General features: G+C 34.5%; 2 protein-coding genes across 2 annotated transcripts; both read left to right on the forward strand.

Moving 5' to 3' along the window:
• Window positions 1-7,819: 7,819 nt before the first annotated feature.
• LOC111919992 (malate dehydrogenase 1, mitochondrial) lies at window positions 7,820-10,171 on the forward strand. Its single transcript, XM_023915566.3, has 7 exons — window positions 7,820-8,157; window positions 8,610-8,783; window positions 8,896-9,064; window positions 9,162-9,223; window positions 9,312-9,436; window positions 9,518-9,635; window positions 9,729-10,171. The coding sequence occupies exons 1-7, from the start codon at window positions 7,903-7,905 to the stop codon at window positions 9,867-9,869; spliced, it is 1,044 nt and encodes a 347-aa protein (XP_023771334.1). The 5' UTR covers window positions 7,820-7,902; the 3' UTR covers window positions 9,870-10,171.
• Window positions 10,172-12,119: 1,948 nt separating this feature from the next.
• Window positions 12,120-12,524, forward strand: LOC111920023 (uncharacterized). Its single transcript, XM_023915599.1, has one exon. It carries the CDS (start codon window positions 12,120-12,122, stop codon window positions 12,522-12,524), a length of 405 nt encoding a protein of 134 aa, XP_023771367.1.
• The last annotated feature ends 9,685 nt before the right edge of the window (window positions 12,525-22,209 follow it).

Raw genomic sequence — 22,209 nt, forward strand, 5'->3', positions numbered from 1 at the left:
AGCCTATAGATCCAGAATTATCACCCTTTTTGCAAGACTTTGAAGGTATCAAGTTCATACCTTGGCTTGTAAATGCTTAGATCTCTTTATGACTTGATTTGTTATGTTTTTTTTTATCTCTTTTTGGGTTGTTTGTTGAGTTAAGACGTTTGAAGGACTTATTCTTTTAGGTCTCAACTTACTGGGAGTTCCTTAAGCATAAATGTGACAACTTTATGGGGTATTGGGTCTCATGCATGCATTAAGTCACATATTAAGTCCTTTTTAAGCTTAAGGGCTTCATTTAGCCATGCATGAACGTAAAGTTAGTAACTTTACGTGATAAATCAGTCCAAGGAAGTCAGATGTAGGCTGTGGAGTAAAGTCTTTATGGAATAAGAGCTTAATAAGGAAGTCAGTTGTATACAAGGGTACGCTGGGTGTACAATCAGGTACGCTTAGTGTATAATCCCTAATGCAAGTATGTTGCGCGTACGAGCTGAGTACGCCCCACGTACTCAACAGAGTGGGCCTCAGATCTTTTAGTATTCGGTTTGGGCCTAGATGTTCAGGGCCTTGTTGAGCCATCAAAATTTAAGTTTTTAGACTAAGAATGTTGTTGGACCTAGACTTAAGCCCAACCCTAACAATCTAAAAGGCCTAAATACCAAATAATCATACAAGGTCCACATATGGTCCAATTTTCCAAATTTGGCCCAAACCCTTATTATGGCATGACGATTAAGGATTGGAATCCAATTGTTAATTGGATGTTATTTGATATTGATAGCTCGGGGATTTGTCGGACCAACAAACAAGGAGTTATCGGTGTGGTTCAACAGTGTGAGGTGAGTTTTCTCACCATATTTATGGGTCGGTTCGACCCATTTCTTGTTAAGTGGAATGCTTGTTGTGTTATGATAATTGCAAGAAAGACCATGGGGGTAGCCCATGGCACTTGTGTGTAAGACCGGGATTTGGCCCTCAACATTGCAAGGAAAGACCATGGGGGTAGCCCATGATGCTCGTGTGTAAGACCGATATTTGGGCCTCAGCATCGCAAGGAAAGACCATGGGGGTAGCCCATGACACTCGTATGTAAGACCAGGATTTGGCCCTCGGCATTGCGAGAAAAGACCATGGGGGTAGCCTATGACATTTGTATGTTTTGGTATGTGGTATTTTGGGAAACTCACTAAGCTTTTTGCTTACAATTTTTAGTTTATGTCTTAGGTACTTCTGTTTTCAAAGGGAAGAACTCGAGATGATTGCAGAGCACACACCACCTCGTTCCGTATCTTTTTAACTTACTATGATATGATGTAATGATTGACACATTTGTTATGTCTGGATTCTTATGATAATGTTCTAGAATACTGGTTTTATTAATTTAAAAATAAAATTTTTGGGACGTTACAACTAGTTTTTATCATTGAATTAAAATACCACATTACATTAAAAAATTCCATTAATTAAAAAATAAAAATAAAAAACACAACGTTAAAAAAAGCCTAAAAATGCCGAACATAACTAAAAAAACTACCCCTATTCCTATATTGAGCTAGAACGGACTATTTCATCGCAAGAAAAATCTCCAAATCTTTACCTTTGAGATCGTCCGCTTTCATTTTCAATATCTCCATATCGGTTTTTTGTTTGAAGTGTTATTTGTGCCTCTTGAAATGACGCTTGTGCTTCTAGCATTTTTTTTTGCATTCGACTCATCATCTCTGCCTTGCTCTCTTGTATTTGGACATACTGATCAAATATGTCTCCCAATTGATCGATAATGCTAGATCTCGAAGCCGATGAACCCATTTTTTTTTATTTCTTCCAATGGGTCGATGAAGAGGTTTCTCATTTTCAAGATTTATCAGATCATCATTGATGGATGAGTGTCCGCCCGTCTGATTGTTGAGAAGTTGCATTGGAGTTTCTTGAACGCTTTAAACCGGAAGAGGTTTGTGAAGTTCCTTCGATTTTCTCTTTCTATTTTGGAGCATCTTTTAATTTTAGCTACAGTTTGAGATATGGAAAAGCTTTGCGGTTTGTCATTGTTTTTTCATATTGATCCAAGGCCGCTTTAAACATATCGAAATCGTTTGACCCAATTTTGTGTAGGTTGTTGTAAAGTCCTCCAAATTTAGTACATTTTAGCCTTAAATCGCTCCACTTTGAGCTAAATTGATTGAGATTTCAACTTTCACTTCCCATTAACTCGTAGAACACACTTCTCACTTTCTCCAAAATACAATTAAAGGTTTGACTATCTCCTTCAATTGGATCTTGAGAAACCGATACCCACGCCTCCATTAACTTTTCTTCTTCCTCTTTTGTCCATGACACCCGATCAGTGATATTAGTTGGGATGTGTTTTTGTAACACACAGAATCTTGAGGAGCAATTGTAAGGAATGAATCCCCTTTTGAGGGGTTGGACACGTCGTGTTGGAGGAACCAACACGACGTGTCTAGTTAAGGAAAAATGTGGTCCTCATTAAGGTCAACACAACGTGTTGGTGTCTAAATACGAGGTGTTGGAAGCTGGGAAGGAAACCCTAATTTTTTAGAATGTTTCACCATATATAATCTCTTTAAGCCCCAAGGGTTGGTCTCCTTACCAACCTCCATTGACAATAAAACCCTAAAATTGATCTTTAAGTCTCTTGTTGGTATTCTTGAGTTAGTAAGAAGTTCTTGGTGCTAATTGATTGTCTTTGTGAAGGTAGAGGAGATCTTGAAGTTGCTTTGTTTGGGAAAAAGCTTTAGATCCAGAATCATCATCTTGTGGGGAAGCTTTATGAGGTATCATGTTTGTATCTTTTCTTGTATATGTTTAGATCTCTTCTTTTGTGCTTTGTTGTGCTTTTGGTCCCTTTTTGGGTTGAGGAGAGAGTGAAGATGTTAAGGGCTTGTTATCCCAGATTTGAGTTGGTATTGGACCCATTGAGCATAAAGGTGCAAGCTTTATGAGATAATTGGTTACATGCATGCACTAATTCCCTTATTAAGTCCTTTTTAAGCTTAAGAGCTTCATTTAGACATGTATGAACGTAAAGTTGGCAACTTTACGTGGTTTTCTAGCTCAAGGAAGTCATATCTAGGTTTTGGGTGCTATGTCTTCAAGGATTAAGTGCTTATTGGTTAAGCCTTTGCTATATCAAGCCTTTTTGATTGGGTTTGGACCCTTTTTGGTAATCCCTATGGGTAAATATGGAAACTTTACCCTTCTATGTCTCATTTTGGTCTACATCTGAGCTTTGGAGCCCCTGGGATGAGAGAGAGTAGCTTAATGTATTAAGATGTTGGAATTCAGGCAAACACGACGTGTTGGTTGGGTTTTTCCCGATTATCTGGATGATTGAAGAACACGACGTGTTTGGTCAATATGGATTGTTGACTTTGACTTTGACCAGAAGTTTGATCAGGGTTGTCCATGGGGTATGTTGGGTAATGTTTGGGCCTCAGTCTTGGAAAAAGCTAGGTTAGGGGTAAAATGGTCAATTTACCCCGAGTATGGATTTATGGTTATGGTTTGGAACCCAACTGTTAATTAGGTGTTGTTTTGATATTGACAGTTCGGGGAATCTGTCAACCAAAAATCAAGGAGCGTCTGTGTGATTCGGCAGTGCAATGTGAGTCTCCTCACTGGGTTTAGCGGTTTGAAGGTACGCTTGTATGTGTTGTATGATGGTACGCTTACCGGGCAAGGCCCGATGCCAGGCGAAGCCTGATGAGTAGATTGTATGGTAGTTATTAGTATCTGTTTTTATGCTTACCGGGTGAGGCCCGTTGCCGGGCGAGGCTCGATTATTATATGATATACTATAGTCTTTGTGATTATTGTATGTGATAGTAAAGTTATATGCTTATATGAAAACATGGTTATATGATTATGCGCGTATCGGGCGGGGCCTAATGTCATGTGGGGCCTGGTGATGGACATATCTATAACTCGAGCAGAGCTCGATGCTGGGCGGAGCCCGAGGCCGAGTGAGACTCGAGACCGTGTGAGGCCCGATGGAGGGCGGGGGCCAAGTATGTGTTTTATGTATATGTGGTATGTGGTATCGTGGGGAACTCACTAAACTTTGTGTTTATAATTTTCAGTTTATGTTTCGGGTACTTCCAATTCCAAGGGGAAGAGCTCGGGATGATTGCATTGCACACACCATATGGATTCTGTTTATGAGACACACTCTGATTTTCATGATGTTTGACACCTTTCTTTTATTGGGTTGTATGAACAATGTTTTGGAATACTGTTTTACTAGAATTAAAAATAAATTTTTTGGATTATGTTTTTGGGACGTTACATTTTTTTTTTGGTTGGGATGGTGGTGGTGAAGGTTGTGTTTCTGATACAAAATCTGAATAATGAGGGTGTTGTGAAGGTGGTGGTTGTGATTGTGATGATTGTGTCGTGAAGGTTGTGGCTAGAAAGCTTGTTGATATACGAAATCGAGTTGAAATTGTTGTTGATAGGGCATAAAAGCTTGGAATTTTTGTTGGATTTTTTGGTTGAAATTTATATGTGTAAATGTTTAATAGAGAAAGAGAAGAATGGTGCAAAAATTAAGATTGTATATTGACCTATTTATATATGTAAATGATTGTTTTTAGAAAAAAATTAAATTTTTTGCAAAAAAGTTGCCGTTAAATGGCTAGTCAAAGTGAGTCAAAGGGGAAAGGTTGGACCGGCTGCTTATTGGACGTTGTCACTCGTCTTTGGCTTCATGAACAACAAAGATTAGGAGCTGCCACGAGCGTTCTAGCTGGCGTGCACGAACCACACTCGTGGCCACTTAAACCACGAAACCTTTTGTAATATGCATTACGGAAGGTCGTTGTAACAGAAAATGTAAAATTAGATCACAAAATAACTAACATTTTGAAATTTATCAAAAACATCAATCTATCTTTTGAAATATTAAACATTCACATAAATAACAGAAAATGAAAACTTACATCGCAATTTCATAAATTCACAACATTTTTTTTTCACAAAATAAACAATATTATTAATAAGTTTTCAAAATATTATCATATAATCTTTTCAATATTTAATATTTTTGTGATTATATCTTTTGTCATCATATTCACAAAATTTAAATGCATCACGCCGTTAGCGAATAAACAAATGGAAATCCATGGTTGTGAAAATAACATAACTAACATTTTGATATCAAAAACATCAATTTATTTTTTATTTATTATTTTTTTTGAAAAATCATGAATTTGCAAAATTGTCTTTTTCTAATGTATAATTATTGCTACGAAACAATAATGATGTGAAAACTAATCATAATTATCACGTAAACGAATGTTATGAACAAAAAACTCAACTAGTTTCTCATATTTTGTGATTAACTCTTAGGATAATAATTAAAAATAATTTGCAAAAAGTAAAATTCTTAAAATGTGATTTCATTTGTAGTGACAGCACGAAAAAATAATTTTATAAATTCATAAATTTTTTTCACAAAATAAACAATATTATTAATAAAATTTCAAAATATTATGATACTAGTTGTGAGACCCATATATTATACGAGTTGATTAAAACAAAATGTTAAGTATGAACGATTAAATAGAAATTTTATTTGAATTTGAAATTGAAATAAATAAAAATTATGAGAAAAAAACATGCAAAAAATAAATAAACTAAAATTATGTGTTTAGTGTGTATTAAACGAGTTAATTATAACAAAATGTTAAACATAAATGTTTAAAGGGATATATATAGTAAATTCTCAATATTTTCATCGATTTGACAAGAAAGTCCTAAACTTTATTTTTTTGACAGTGAAGTCCAAATTACCGGCAGTTTTTGACACTTTTACCCTTTTTTCCCGGTTATCCGGTAATTAGGATTTTTTTGTCAAACAAATAAAGTTTAGGACTTTCTTGTCAAATCGTCAATTAAGACTTTACTGTCAAAAAAATAAAGTTTAGGGCTTTTTTGTCAAATCGTTGAAAATATTGGAACTTTAGTATATATATAACTTTTTTTGGTTAGAAATTTAATGGTATGATACTCTTTAAACATAAGAGTTATTGAAACCTTAACTAATCTGCTAGATCGTATTGAAATCCTTAATGTTTTGCTTCTTGTTAAATCGTTTTTTTAATCTCAAGAAACCGACATTGAAAAAAATTGAGATAATCAAGAAAGAAAGAAAGAAAGAACCATGGTAGTGTTGACTTTTTGCAACTCCAAAAATGGAGAAATAAGAAACCAAAAAAAAAAAAAAAAACGAAATTGCCATTCTTTCCTTTCTCCACATTCACACCCTTTTGACTAGACATGTGTTGTTTGTGTTTGTATAAAGCCAGGGCAATTTCGTTTTTTTAGGTTTCTAATTTCTCTATTTTTGAGACTGCAAAAAGCCAACACAACCCTGGTTCTTTCTTTCTTTCTTGATTATCTTAATTTTTTTTTCAATGTCTGTTTGTTGAGATTAAAAAAACGATTTATCAAGAAGCAAACATAAAGGATTTCAATAGGATCTAGCTGATTAGAGAAGGTTTCAATAACTCTTATGCTTAAAGAGTATCATACCATTAAATTTCTAACCAAAAAAATTATATATATTGAAAATGAAAATTAAAGTAATGATAAGTGGAAAATAATATATATCTCAAATTATGACAAAATGATATGTAACTAATTTTATGAAAGAATGACATGTGGCATAGTCATTTTCATTTATGGGAAGATATTTTCATTTATTATGGGAAAATAAGATGATAGATAATCTTTTCAACATTTATTATTTTTGTGATTATATCTTCTGTCATAGATTCACAAAATTTAAATGCATCACGCCGTTAGCGAATAAACAAGTGGAAATCTATGGTTGTGAAAATAACATTGGGAATCACAATACCCATCAGTCCTCCCCCACTTTTAAAATTAGCCTCCTATTTCTTCCAGGACTTGCAAACTCAGCCCCTATACTTTTGTTTTATTTTTACTTGCTAGTCGCCAAGGAATTTTCTTTCCAGTTAGATCCTTCCAATTTAACTAAGCTCTAAACTTGCTTAGATCATGACATCATGAATGCATATACATATACGCCAAGGTTGAAAGAGATAAATATTGAAAAAGATAAACAATTTGAGATATGGAAATATAAATAATATATTTACGAAGTTTGTTTGTTTGTTTGTTTTTTAAAATTTTTTTAAGTTGATTTAATTATATGAAAGTGAAGATAGATAGACCTTAAACTCATGTCGATAATTTTTTCTAAATTGCATTATTTGTACTGCCATCAATTCCAACCTTCAAACCGTTTCAATATATTTTGACATAAACTCAATTACTCAAATCCTTGTTTAATTTCCTAGTTTCTCTATATAATTATGTATATGTACACATAACTTTCGTTAGAAAATTCTATCTATAATATAATATGTCAAAAACTATTATGTTGCTAACAAAGCTACATGTTAGTTTTAAATTATACCGGTGATCATTTTTCTTATCACTTATATGCAGATAAATGCATCATGTATTTACAAAAACTTAAATGTTATATTGCGTTTTATAAATATAATACACACATCAATAAAATATCATTAAAAAAATTAAAGTATGAAATTATTTGTTTTTGTCATAAAATATCATTAAAAAAATATTAAAATGAAATATTTTATAAACACAAAGTTTGACTTTATTACTTCCATCCTGCTTTCTTAAAATGTAATTCTTTACCAAGTGTCAAAGGTAGAAATCATTTTTTCGAGGGACAAAAATGGAGGTTTTTAATAGGACATGGACCATTGTTGTCACTCTCTGCTACTACTTTTCTTTCTAAAAAGCAACAGTTGTGGCTCATTTTCTCTATATCATACTCCGTCTTCAAGCGCTTTCTCTCTATACTTTCTCTCTCTAGAAAGCGGCAAGCAGAGAAAAACAATGAGGACGGCTATGTTGAGATCGATCCGTGCTTCCCTTCAGAAATCTTCTTCATCTGCTTTACTCCACCGGAGTTACTCATCGGAGTCTGCTCCTGCACGTAAAGTCGCTGTCTTGGGAGCCGCCGGTGGTATCGGACAGCCGCTTGCACTTCTCATGAAATTAAACCCTCTCGTATCTAGCCTCTCCCTATACGATATCGCCGGTACTCCCGGTGTCGCCGCTGATGTCAGCCACATCAACACCAGATCTGAGGTTATCCCTAACTAAATTATATCCGCCTTTTATTGTCAACCATCCGTTTCTAACTTTTGATCTAGTATACTGATTCTTTTATTCCAGTAGTTTTCTTCGATTTATCCTGTTGATTTGGTTCACATCTTACTTCTAGGGTTTTGATCTACTATATTCTGATTGTTTTTTTAATCTGCTCTTAGTTCAATTAAAAAATAATTAGATTAAAATCTCCTCGTTCATGCCGCCACGTTTCTCATGCTATTCTTTGAAGAACTTTTCTCGTCTCATATAATTATTCGTAGTCTCAACTCAATGAGGTTTGGAATTAGTTTTATATTTACAACTTCGCTTATTTTAGCTTTACTAGAATAAGATCCATTGCTCTCACAGTATCTTACTCATATGTTATGTATGCTGGAAAGTAAGTTTGATTTGCTGAAATGTAATTGTATTGGTGTTTTGTTGCATAGGTCGTTGGTTACATGGGTGACGAAAATTTGGGAAAGGCATTAGAAGGAGCTGATGTTGTCATTATTCCAGCTGGTGTACCAAGGAAGCCAGGTATGACCCGTGATGATCTTTTCAACATCAATGCTGGCATTGTTAAAGCTCTGTGCGAAGGTATCGCCAAGTATTGTCCCCATGTGAGTACTCATCTATCTCAACTCTGCAATTCATAGATTCAGTCAAGAAATACATACTTCTTTTGTTATGTTTCAACACATATAACAATCTTGAACATGGTGTTGTTATCAGGCATTGGTTAACATAATCAGCAACCCTGTGAACTCCACTGTACCCATTGCTTCTGAAGTCTTCAAGAAAGCAGGAACCTATGATGAAAAAAAGCTTTTTGGTGTTACAACACTTGATGTTGTCAGGGCAAAAACTTTCTATGCTGGAAAGGCTAAAGTCCCAGTTGCTGGTATACTTTCTCACATCCTATTATCTATTTCCCAAATCCAAACACATACAAAGTAAATTTTCTTCTCAAAGTCTCAATTTTCTTTCAAATCCTCCAGGAGTCAATGTGCCTGTTGTTGGCGGACATGCTGGTGTTACCATTCTACCCTTGTTCTCTCAGGTATTACTTGGTCATTACTCATTTCACATTTAGTTACATAATAGTATCTTATCAATAAATGTATACGCATAAATGTTTCTAAATTCAGGCTACACCACAAGCAAATAGTTTATCGCATGAAGAGATAGTTGCTCTAACTAAAAGAACTCAAGATGGTGGAACTGAGGTTGTGGAGGCTAAAGCTGGAAAGGGTTCAGCCACACTTTCAATGGCGTAAGTTTTTCTTTACAAAGTTAAATCATGTGATATATCATATGTAATACTAAATCTACAATTTAAATAAAATGTATGCAGTTATGCTGGAGCAATATTTGCTGATGCTTGTTTGAAAGGTCTTAATGGGGTTCCAGATGTTATTGAATGTTCATTTGTGCAATCAAGTGTAACTGAACTACCATTCTTTGCATCAAAGGTAGTTACAGAGTTCCACTATAACTAGTGAATTACATTTTGATTAAAAAGATGTTATTATTATTATTTTTTAATAAATGTGTTGTTTTTGTAGGTGAGACTTGGGAAGAATGGTGTAGAGGAAGTTTTTGGGCTTGGGTCACTATCAGACTTTGAGAAGCAAGGTTTGGAAGCTCTTTTGCCAGAGTTGAAGTCATCCATTGAAAAGGGAATCAAGTTTGCTAACCAGAGTTAAGTAACTCGGGTGTTTGCATATTTCACTATTTAAAAAAATTGTCAACAGTTTTGGACATTTGGTTGATGTGAAGTGAACTTTTGTTGTACCCTTTTGCTGAGAGTGTTATTCAGGAGGCACTAGGCTTACTACTTACCTGCCAAATAAAAAGGGAAAGGCAGATGTCTTTACCTTGCCCATATAATACCGAAAAAGAATGTTAGATTGTTTTTTATTTTTATCTTATTCTATTGGACTTTGAATTGTTGTTTAATAACTATTTTGAGTTAGTGATCAAAAGGAACTACTCTATATATGCTTAAGCCTTTTGTTTGTTATGCCCTAGGTCAATCATCTTATTTTACACCAACCATTGTCATAGTGTCTTTTGGAATTTATGAAAGGAAATCGCAAATCAAGTAAAATGATCAGAAGAGGATCAAATATCAACAAATCACCAATATAATAATTTCAAAAACAAAAGTAGAAACAGTTTTAAAACAAAACTAGATTTCTGCAATGAAATCGAAGCAAATTTCGTTAACTGTTTAATAAACAAAACCAAACAAACTCCATAAGCGATTTTTAAAAACAAAATCAGATTTTAGCAACGAAACTAAAAACAAATTTCATCAATGAAATCAGAAAAATACCGATGGCCAGGTGAGCAAAAACCGCATCATAACTAAAAATAACCAAAAAAACCGTATAAACTGCAACGACAATGAAAACCGAGGGTAAAGTTTTTTGTTTTTCAAAAACTACAAATTTACGGTGTGGTGTGGTTATTAATTTTTAAAAATCACAAAAAAACCGCACCGCATATATATATATATATATATATATATATATATATATATATATATATATATATATATATATATATATATATATATAATTAATTAATTAATTAATTATTAATATATTAAATATAAAAAAATATAACAAAAAAGAACTAAAAGTTGAGTCGGATTTTCATCCTAGATATGAATAGATATGAATCCTCTTTCTACTGTTTGGATTTGGCTTCCCTACTTTCCCTCCATTTTTGAGTCCTACATACCTTAAAGGTCTTGTGGGAACCTTTGGAAGATTCCTTTGTGCACATGAGCACACTCTTGCCTTGGCTCATCCCATGTTTGCTCGTGTATGTGTTGAGATGGATGTCTCTTAAACTTTGCCTTCTAGGGTTTGGGTTGGTCCATTCGACAAAGAATAAATTCTCCCTAAACGAGACTTCTCAAAAAGTTCTTTTCCATCGTATTTGCCCTAGCCTCCCTCATGGACTCACACACAAACAATCGCTAATTCCTCCTACTTATATGTGCCTTACAACACATCGGTTCAACGATGTTTGAGTTTTACAAAAAGAAGATTCTAAATTTTTGTCCTATAGAGAATCATAGGGGTGACACCACTGAGAGCCTTGTTTATGATTGTATACAAAATTAGGGGATTGGGATTGTGTTTATTGTCACATTGGATAACATGTCTTCAAACGATGGGGCTATAAGATATTTGAAGAGGATGTTGAAGGGACCAAATGATATATTATATTGTAAATATTTGCACCTACGTTGTTGTGCACATATCATCAATCTTGTTGTTAGAGATGGTTTGGAAGAGTAATTCGATTATTTTACTAGAATTCGAAATGCGGTGACATATGTGCGATCATCACCAGCTCGGTATAAAACATTTGAAGACAGTATTGCTTAGATTGAAATAAAATGCAAACAAAAGCCCTCTCTTGATTTTGATACGCGATGGAATTCAACATACTTATTGTTGGAAACAACAGTAAAATACGAGAATGCGTTTGAAAGGTATGTTTCTTCGTTATATACATCTGTTATGTTTTCCTTTAAACAATAAAACTAATATTATGAGACTGTTTTATTTTCTCAATAGGCTTTACACGATAAATCCTTCTTATGGAGCTTAATTTCGCAGCGAAGCGGATACCGATTTGGAAGGATGCACAAGAAAAAGGAAAAGAAAGCCTACATTAGTTGGTGCTCCGAGTGGTGTTGATTGGGAGGCAACCATGTATGATTAACTTTCTTAGTTGACACTTTGTATTTAATATTTATCATATTAATACTCAAATATTGTTATTAAATTAGGAATTTCATCGAGTACTTACAAATATTTTCTGATGTTACAACCAATTTTCTGATGTTACAACCAAGATATTTAGTTCGAAGAATGTAACATCTAATATATTTTTTTTTTTCTGAGCTTGTGAAAATACAAGCCACCATCACACGGATGTGCTTGTGTCAAGATGAACAAAAGAAAAAGATGACAACATCGATGAAAACCAAGTATGATAAATATTGGGACAATGTAGATAATATGAATTATCTATTGCATGTCGCGGTTGTTTTGGATCCGTGCAACAAGCTTCGATACGTCAATTATTGCATTGAAACGATATATGGTAAGAACTCTGAGAAAGGCAAAGAGATATCGGGGAAGGCGAATAAGACTATTAAAGATGTGTTTAACCATTATAAGAGTAAAACGGAAAAAACCAATGTACAAAACACACAAGATGGTGTTTTTATTGATAAGTCAAGTAGTATTGGTGAGATGGATGTTGATTTGGAGTTTGAGTTTGACAAATATGATGATGAAGTTCAAATACTAAGAGTGAGGTGGAGATCTAATTAGCAGATGGAAGGGAAAAAGGGACCAAACATTTGATCTTTTGGGTTGGTGGAAATCAAATTCGGTCAAATTTCCGATATTGTCTAAAGTAGCTATGCATATTTTGGCAATGCCGATCTCAACTGTTGCATCAGACTCGACATTTAGTAATGGTGGGAGAGTTATCGATAAGTATAGGAGTTCACTTAACATTGACATCTCATAATCTTTGATATTGGTACAAGATTGGATACGATCTTCATCGGCGGATCTTGAGTTCAGTTGTACTATGTCAGGTAAAGACATAAATGAATTGAACGAGAAAATGGCGGGTATAAAACTTAATAAGCATTTCTCCATATTTTTGGACAATTTTTTCACATACATATTATACATATTATGATACTAATATTATCATGTTTTTTTTATGTAGAAATGCTTTCAAAGGGTAAAAATTCATCCGATGATGCTCAACAAAACGAGTGATGGAATTGCATAGCTACCATGTAACTAACATGTTATATCTTTGCTTATATTATAACACCTGTGTTCCAGATTGGTTAAACTTACTTTTATCAGGGACCAAAGATTAAGTTTTGGAGAAAATTCTATGCCACGACGTGGCCAAAGAGGCCTACAGCGTGGCAATTGTTTAATGGATCACGTTTGTTATTGGATCGCCACGGCATTGTCAAAGGTTGCCACGTCGTGAAAGCTGTCCTGACCCAAGCCCATGATTCTTTTAGGGTTTGCTTCGTATTTAAACTCCTTTAAATCATTTTTAGGGTTCCTTATCAGCCTCCATCACGCTTAAGTTTTAGAAACCCTAACCCTAATTCCTCCTTGAGAGTTGTGAGTCCATTTTGGTGACCTTGGGTGCTTGTGAAGAAATAAGAGGCATTGGAAAGGATTGTGGTGTTTCTTCGACGAAGTGAAGATCTCTTTTGGGCATCTCTAGACCTTTGTAAGTGTCCAAGTTCCTTGCTTTATGGCTTAAAGTGGTTAGATCTTGAATATTGTCCCATGCCCTTCATGTTTGAGAAAGTTTGGAAGGAAGGAACTCATAAAATTGACAACTTTATGACTCTCCCGAGTCCTATGAGCAATATCTATTGTAGATCTAGGTTTTGGTTGAGGGTTCTTGATCTTACAAGAGTTTTGGTCATTTTAGCCCATTTTGACCTATAATGGATTCTAGACATGTATTGGTATGCATGTCCATAAAGCTCCCACCTTTATGATAGATATGGTATTAGAAAACCCTTCTGGAGTGGTTGGGTTAAGGACCTTTCAGATTAAGGACTGAATGGTTAAGACATTATGGTTTTTGGCTTTATTTGGACCTAGGGTTGGAGATCTTAATCTATTTGGGTGTCTTAATGGATAAAGTTGGAAACTTTATCCATTTAGACATAAGAATGGACCAAATATGATATTTGGAGCTCTTGAAATCGAAGAAAACAACTTAATCCATTAAGCTGTTGAAATCTCAGCTCCTACGGCGTAGCCATAGGTCGCCACGACGTGGCGACTGGGAATTTCCCATCTGTTAGATCGCATAAGGGCCATGACGTGGCGAAGGAAGGCAACGACGTGACAGTTGACTAAAGTCAATAGTAGCCATTGACTTTGACTGTTGACTTTTAGTACGGGTTGACTTTTAGTCAAATTTCTATTTTTGGAAAGTAGACTTAGGGTTTACCTTGTGTGGACTGTTAGGAGGTGTTCAACACCCATCTTTGGCAGAGAGAGAGAGAGAGAGAGAGAGAGAGAGAGAGAGAGAGAGAGAGAGAGAGAGAGAGAGAGAGAGAGAGAGAGAGAGAGAGAGAGAGAGAGAGAGAGAGAGAGAGAGAGAGAGAGAGAGAGAGAGCTATTAGTTGTTGTCTGCGCGACATTGAATTGGGTTTAAGTCGACTTTGTGAGTCAGGTGAGTTTTCCTCATTGAATTTGTGGATCGAAGGCACAAATGTCGACCCACTGGATTATGTATCTTGGTTTTGACTGGATTGATTTGATGCTGAGTATGTGTTAGATTGGTAGACCCGTATGATTATTTGTGTTCACTGAGTATGCGTTAGATTGGTAGATCTGTATGATTACTTGTGTTGCTGTTTAATGATTATTATTGTGTATGTCGACATGTTATGGTTTGTTGGGTTGAGGAGGTCCTCCTTTGTGCTAAAGGCCAAAATACCTAGGGCAGTCTGAATAGATTGAAGACCTGCTAGGTAGAAGGCCCAAAGAGCAGTCCAGATAGGCTGTAGGGCCTACGAGGCGGTCCAGTCAGACTGAAGGCTCATATATGCATGCTGTTATTTGTTGGCTTGTAGTGTATGAAGCGGAAAGCGTTTCAACGATAAGTTTTTTTTTTTTTTTTTTTTTTTTTTTTTTTTTTTTTTCAATTTTTGTGTAAGTATGATTTTGGTTGTTTACTTGTAGTGTATGAAGCAGAAAGAGTTTCAATGACAAGTTTCATGGATGAAAGAAAGATAAAGTTCTAGAAGACAAAAATGTTGGTTTTTTTGTTATGTTGAACTTAAAATGGTGAAATTTGACAATTTAAATATATTTATTGTTAATTACTAATGATTTAACATTTTAAAGATATTAGTTGTTTGTGATTTAATTTAATTGTCTTATACCTTATGTTTTTTATTATTACAAGTAACATGTTTGAACTCTTAAAACCGTTTAAAGACGTCTTAATTGTTCAAACGCGTTATGCAAAATCATAAATGGTTAACAACGGTTAAAAACCATCCAAAATAACCACACTAAATAACTTCACCAAATCCATGTGGTTAATAACCGACCCACAAATAAAAAAAACTGCATCACAAAAATAATCGCATAACTGGACCGTTAAAATTACTACACCAATCGGTTTTGAAAATGGATTAAACGCATTCGCGATTAACAGTGATGTTTTGGTGAATGACCGCACCGAACCACATTGCAATCACCCCTAATGAAAAGAATAAGGCGTTGGTCGCTTTGAAGGAGTAAAATAGTGGAGGTAGTGTGCACTGCTGGTTTCTTTAGGAGAGAAGGAACCGACAATGATTTTCTTTAGAAGAGGAGGTTACATATAAGAAAAAAGAAAGAAATATTTTATGTTTGAGGGTAGTAATGGAAATCTTCCACAAAATAATGGTTCAGACTTTAGAGCTTTTTTATATGAGCAGTGAAGAGCGCCTTTGACTGATTCAGAGGTAAATAAATGACAGAACCAAACGTGTTTAATGCTGAACCATTAAAAGGCTTACCAAACAACCCTTACATTGTATGTCATCAAAGCATGGGAGATGGGTTATTGGATTCATCTTGCTTTCAAGAGAAGATAAAACTAAAAGTTAATCTTTTTATGATTGTCTTCAACACAAAACACAAATTTTGTTTCTTCCATATACTAAGAAAAAATGCCGAATATCGGATTTCGCAACGGATACGCTTAAAAATGGCCAAAGCATTTTCACAAACCCATATAATGTGTGTTATTAGATTAGATAAACAACATTTGCATGTTATTAAAGCAACAAACCCATATTTGTACCAACTCTAATTATCCCAACAACATATTCTTATCTTATTGTTATATAAATCATCGTTTCATGTTTATTTTATAAAATTTATTTTGGATGTTTCGCTGTCATCTGTTTAAAGCTTCCATTAGATATTTCCCCAAGGTGCACTTACATGCTAACAATCTGTCAATTGTGCGGTGTTGGAAATATTTTACAAGAAATAAACAAATTAATGTTATCTAAGGGATTATGTGGTCACACACTAAAAGCCATAACATATCAAGAATAAGTAATAATTATTTGTTTGATATATATATATATATATATATATATATATATATATATATATATATATATATATATATATATATATATATATATATATATATATATATATATATATATCAACTAAAATAATATATTTGATAAATAATTATTATTTATCAACTAAAATATATATAAAAAATTAGTTTATTTTATTATTTCTTAGATCAGGAAATTAAATAAATGAGTTTATTTAATATTCATAAAATAGTTTTATTAATGACTTTTAATTTTAATTGACAGGCTTACATCAATGGTTGGACAAAACCATAATCCTTTCATTTCCTCTTAAAATTGCGAGCTTCCCTCTCCTTCTCTCTTGGTGTTCCAACGACAAAAAACAAGGGAGAAGCCGTGTCAAAGTTCTTGATCAAGTTGAAGGTTTACTCGTTAGTTGGATTGGCTTGTTGGATGCACCATACGATTGTTTCCACTCCATAAACCGTTTATTACAACCGTTTTTAGATTACATCAAACCGCAATACCACAATAGTGATATCATAGTCACCTTTAGATAAGTTTACCACATTGTTGTATATTGTTGTTCTTTGTGTTATTCAAATAGTCAGAATGCAATAATTGTTAAATTTTTTATTTTAACAATTTAATGGTTTGATTTTATTTATTTATTTATTTTAGAAAATATATTTGTGTTATTAAATTATGTGCATAATTTAATAAAAAAACCACTAAAATATTAATTAGGATGAATGCGTTGCTCTTCCCCAAATTAGATTTGTATTGTTGTTCATTATTTTTTGTTATATAATTATGATGGTTTGGTTCATGTATTTTGGCAAATTTGTTTGTAAAATTTGGGATGTATTTTGTTTTATGTATTGTATTTTAGTTTACTTTTTTTTACAATGTAAAACGTCTGGACACATAACAAAATCCTAGAACTAAGCAAAATAGACAAGAAGTCCCACTAACTCAACCCAAAATCCCTTATAGGCCTGTTCTTGCTCCCTTTGGCTTATGCCTTGGGTTGGCCTTCCCTTTGGCCCACTACTAGTTTGGGGCAATGCTGGTTGGACTTCAACCCTGTGTGGGGAACGTCTAGTGCCAAAGTCACTGAATGGATAAGTCGATGATCCCTAAAATAGACTATGTAATGCTATGTAATGTACTTTATCTGTTGGATTACGAGCGGTCATTTTACTAGTTATAATATACCCTTGTGTGATTCCTGTTGAAGCATATATACTCGGGTGCAAAGAAGACGATTTTAAAGCGGACTCTCCATTTATTAGATAAAGAAGATGACCAAGATTTGGTGATCCGCTGTTGAACTTATTCTAAGAGAGCTCGGATCGAATCAGTATTGCTATTCGAGCTCTCTTATTGAATTGTTGATTCAATAAGCATTATTAATATTATGCCTTAAATAGGACTCGAATCTCGAGACTCTTTAGCACGAGATTTTAAGTCTCACATGTCTGCCATTTCATCACCAAGGCATCTTGAAAGTGAATCATATTCCATTAATATGGTATCTATATAATATTATGTATGGAATATATGCTTTTTTTTGATGTAGGTGGACCTGTTGAGATTTCTATGCATCAATACACATGATCAACACAACAGAAACAAAATCAATAAACCTATGTGTACATGCATACTAGAATCTAACTTTTACTAGTTTTAACAACCTACTTTGAAAAGCGAACAAAAAGATAGAATACTAACCTCTTGTTGCTTTGATCGCGATCTCATAACTGCCAGCTCTTGTAACGGATGGAGGATCCAAAGTAGAACCTGTCTAATATAGTCAGACCCAAAACTCTAAAAAGCTAATAAGGATTAACCCTAGTCTAGGGTTTTTTTTCAAAAATTCTATAACCCTAGGAGAGGGGTTATAGTTTTCGCAGAAGGAGAGTGAGAGAGAGGTGAATACTTTTTCTAAGAGGAATCAACAACTAGGCTTTGATCCCTAGCAGCCTATTTATAGGCAGCAGGTAAATCCTTAAGGGATTCAAACTCTTAGGTTTTATCCTTACCTTATTTAAATCCAACTTTATCCCTATCAAGGGATAAACAAAACTCTCCCTTGTAGCTCTCCAGAAGCTTTTGGAATATTCCAGTTAATCTCTAGGAATTAAATAATACTCAAGCTCTTTAATTAATTAAAACTATTTAATTAATTCCAAAATAATTTCCAATTAATTTATTAATTACTTAATAAATTAATAACTTATTTTCTCTATTTCTTTATAGCTAATTGTGTTATGAGGCCAACCCAAAAGGACCCTACTATTATTAGAAATATTACCAAATAGTTAACAACCTTGAATATTATTTACAGCATGACCATTACAGAAGGAGGCCGATCACCCTTTTCCTAGCCCAACCTGTGAGTTATGGTGGTGGGAGGAGGTGGCAGTAGCACTTGTTGGCAACCCCTCTCTCGACAACTTCTTGTATGTGGCTTAGATGTCAGATTTTTGACCCGACCGTTTTAATTTGTGAAATTGTTTCCTTTTTCGTTGTTTATTTATGTATGAGTAATTACATGAATCGTCCCTCATGTAGGTGCCAAAACACACATTTAGTCCATATTTTCAAAAGTTAACTCGGGTCGTCCCTCGTTTGTTGAAAACATACACGCTTAATCCCTCGTTAGTTTAAATTTGCACATTGCATCATTTACCAGACATAAAATGACTATATTACCCTCACTATTTTATTTTTAATTTAGTTATAATTTCTTTTATATTAAATAAAGAAAATAGAAAAAAATTTCTAACCCACTCCAACCTAAAATTCTAATCTAATATACAATTATCTCTCAATTTCATTGTTCAACTCACAAAAAATCACTACCACCACTACCACCGGACCACCGCCCGCCACCATCGCCGGAGAATCGCCCGCCACCATCACCACAACAATACTCACAACCATTTTCATTGTTCAGAACCACTGCCTCTCTCTCTCTCTCTCTCTCTCCCCATCTCATTCTTCTATGATAGAATACATTTTCTTCTCCGATCTGATACTCTCCCATCTCAGATCTAAGATCTCCATTGAGGATGGTTTCAAACTGCCGAGTAGGGTTTCAAATGATGAAGAAGAAGCAACCAACAATTTAAGATTGATCATGACAGCCATCGTCAGGAGTCTTGAGAGAAGACAGAGGTTTGTGGTTGTCATGCGAGATCATCTTTTTCGGAATCTGGTGCTCGTCTTCTTTGGCAAGAAATTTACAATTTCACTTTTTCTACCCTATTTCTCGCCGGAATTTGGTGCTCATGGTTTTAAGCCTCTTCGTCGTAAGGTTTTACATTGGAGGCTCCTCCGACAGTCCAAGCCTAGACATTTGAGTTATTTTGATATGTTCTCTTTCTTTACCCTCTTTCTTGATCTTAATCTCTTCCGTACCACAATTGATTTCATTTGTGGATTTGAATACATTTGGTGCAATGATGTTTGTGCGCATGTGGAAGAGGCAGTGGAGGTTGTGGCGGTGTTGGTGATTCCACCGATGGTTTTGGTGGTGTTGTTTTCAGGCAAGAAAGAAGGAAAATAAGAAAGAGAAGGGGGAGGGGTAGGTTAAGGTATGGGTTGGTCCAATACTTAAATCTCTATTAAGCACTCATGAGTGTTAGCGCAATCTCTTTGCTATGTCCAATCAATATGGACAATCCACTAATACTCATGACAATCTTGAATCACTACTTACTTCCAAGAGTATGACCGACTGTGGACGTTTGAGTAAATTAATACTCAGGAAGTGGGTTCCAAACATGAAAAAGTGAGAATTCAGTGATAGGCTAATTGAAATGACCGAAATCCATCATATATTTAGATCACCACTTAATAATCGCCAAATCAAATTAAAAATTATACCGCTTCAAGTTCTCGGATTTTACAACAAACCAAACTAAGAGTGTTTAAGCCAATTCATTTGCAAATCTAATGCCTCTAGACTTTGTTTGACTGTCAGACTTGGTCAGTGACATTGGCGTAGGAATGGATCGACATGATTATTTTTCAATATGAATCATTGACTATGATGTATTTACATTTGACTCACTATCAAATGCGTTGGTACTTACTGAGTATGTGTAGTGTGAGCTTGTGTGACTTGGGATCCATATTCGAGGTAAGTTCACCCCTAAAGTCACAAGAAACTTTATAAGGATCATCAATGATTTAATTTGAACAAAGATGTCACTAACGACTCTCTTTCAGCCACATTGTCTTCTTTGCAATTTAACTAACTGCAACATACTCTAAGTATGTTAAATTCCACAAATGTGTATTATCTGGTACTCTTCCAAGCTAATATATCATCATTCAGTAAAAACATGAATTCCGACTGCAAACGGAATTGCCTTTATTTGTATGGAACTTAGCATTAATGTAACTCTTACACTGATCTCTTCCGTATTATCAATATCATTTCTTCTGTCCTCCAACATTCCATGTACTTTGGCTTAATCCAATGAATCACTTTGATCTATCTCCATAGATCCTTATTATGCACGTGTCTTGCATCTCCTATGTATATCATAGCGAAACAGTTCTCATACCAAGCCAAGCTTTTACACCTGCCAAGTTAGAATATAGTTTCCTATAAATCGTACACTGTCTGTGTACAATACAAGGGAGACTACAGTGCTCCCACTAGCATTGACATATATATATATATATATATATATATATATATATATATATATATATATGGCTTATCTATGTTTCTCGAAATTCAAACTCCTTGAGCTTTTTTCATTGAAACAAAGATTCCAATTACTCCCACTAGCTTTGACATATTTATGGCTAATCTTTATTTCTCGAAATTCAAACTTTTTGAACTTTCTCATTGAAATAATGATCCCATTTGTGAGATACTTATTTCGATCCATAAATGAACTTATTAAGCTTACACATCTTTCACAACCTATCTTGGTTTGATTATGTGTTTGTTCCTATCCATGCTTGTTTCTTCTTAAAGATCCACTTGTACCTAAGGGTTAAGGTCAAGTGCTTGATCTACCAAATTACAACATATAAGGACTGAATCTCACTTTTCCATGTCTTCCTTCCATGTTGTAGCCTTTAGGGCCTACCATAGCTTCCGATAGCTGGTACACTCTGATTGCTCCATACCAGTGACTCATTTACCTTAGCAATATAAACTCTTATATAACTAGGTCCATGACATCTTCTATCAGATCTATAAGGAAAAATGGAAATATGTCAGTTTCCTTAATAGCTCTTTCAATTCTAAATTGAATGCTATGTCCAACTTTAGGCTCTTTGTTGGTTGAATCTCGAATCTTATCAAGATCAATGTGGCTCCCACTAGCCCTTTTGGAAATCAGCTCTCTTTCTCAAAAGATTGCCCTTCGAGCAACATACACTTTACTCTCATAAGGATTGTTAAACAATTATCCAAAATGCTTTATGGGTTCACCAACGAGATAACACATCTCTATTCAAAGTCCTAGATTGTTGAGCGCTTCACGACGATCATAAGCCTCATGATCGTAGACTTCCATATATGTAAGTGAGGATAGAATCCCACTTCACATACCATAGAGTTTTTCAAGAACCTACTTAGTTGGCACAAGACCAAAGGAATTCTTGTAACATTATTCATGGCACAATCCACGAATTGTTAGCAAACACAGTGCGACTCATCTAGTACAAAATCAATGAACAATTTTTTTCTCTATCCAACTAACCCTTCCTAGTGGTAGTGTTTTGGGCGGAGATAGATCATGAAACTCTTTCACGATCACTTAGATGATCGATAAAGTTTGGAATGAGATTCTCATTATGAGTGTCTCATCCTATTGCCCAATTGATTCTTAACTTCGCTATATGAGAGCTCTGAACACCTGAGAGGTTCC

Source organism: Lactuca sativa, chromosome 5 (assembly GCF_002870075.4).
Source record: "Lactuca sativa cultivar Salinas chromosome 5, Lsat_Salinas_v11, whole genome shotgun sequence".
NCBI classification, from domain to species: domain Eukaryota; kingdom Viridiplantae; phylum Streptophyta; class Magnoliopsida; order Asterales; family Asteraceae; genus Lactuca; species Lactuca sativa.

Bases quoted from the DNA above. Each gene is read 5' to 3' on its own strand.
- LOC111919992 (XM_023915566.3), top strand. From the start codon at position 7,903: ATGAGGACGGCTATGTTGAGATCGATCCGTGCTTCCCTTCAGAAATCT. The intron at 8,158-8,609 runs GTTATCCCTAAC...TTTGTTGCATAG, and splicing joins ACATCAACACCAGATCTGAG to GTCGTTGGTTACATGGGTGA. The intron at 9,065-9,161 runs GTATACTTTCTC...CAAATCCTCCAG, and splicing joins GGCTAAAGTCCCAGTTGCTG to GAGTCAATGTGCCTGTTGTT.
- LOC111920023 (XM_023915599.1), top strand. From the start codon at position 12,120: ATGTGCTTGTGTCAAGATGAACAAAAGAAAAAGATGACAACATCGATG.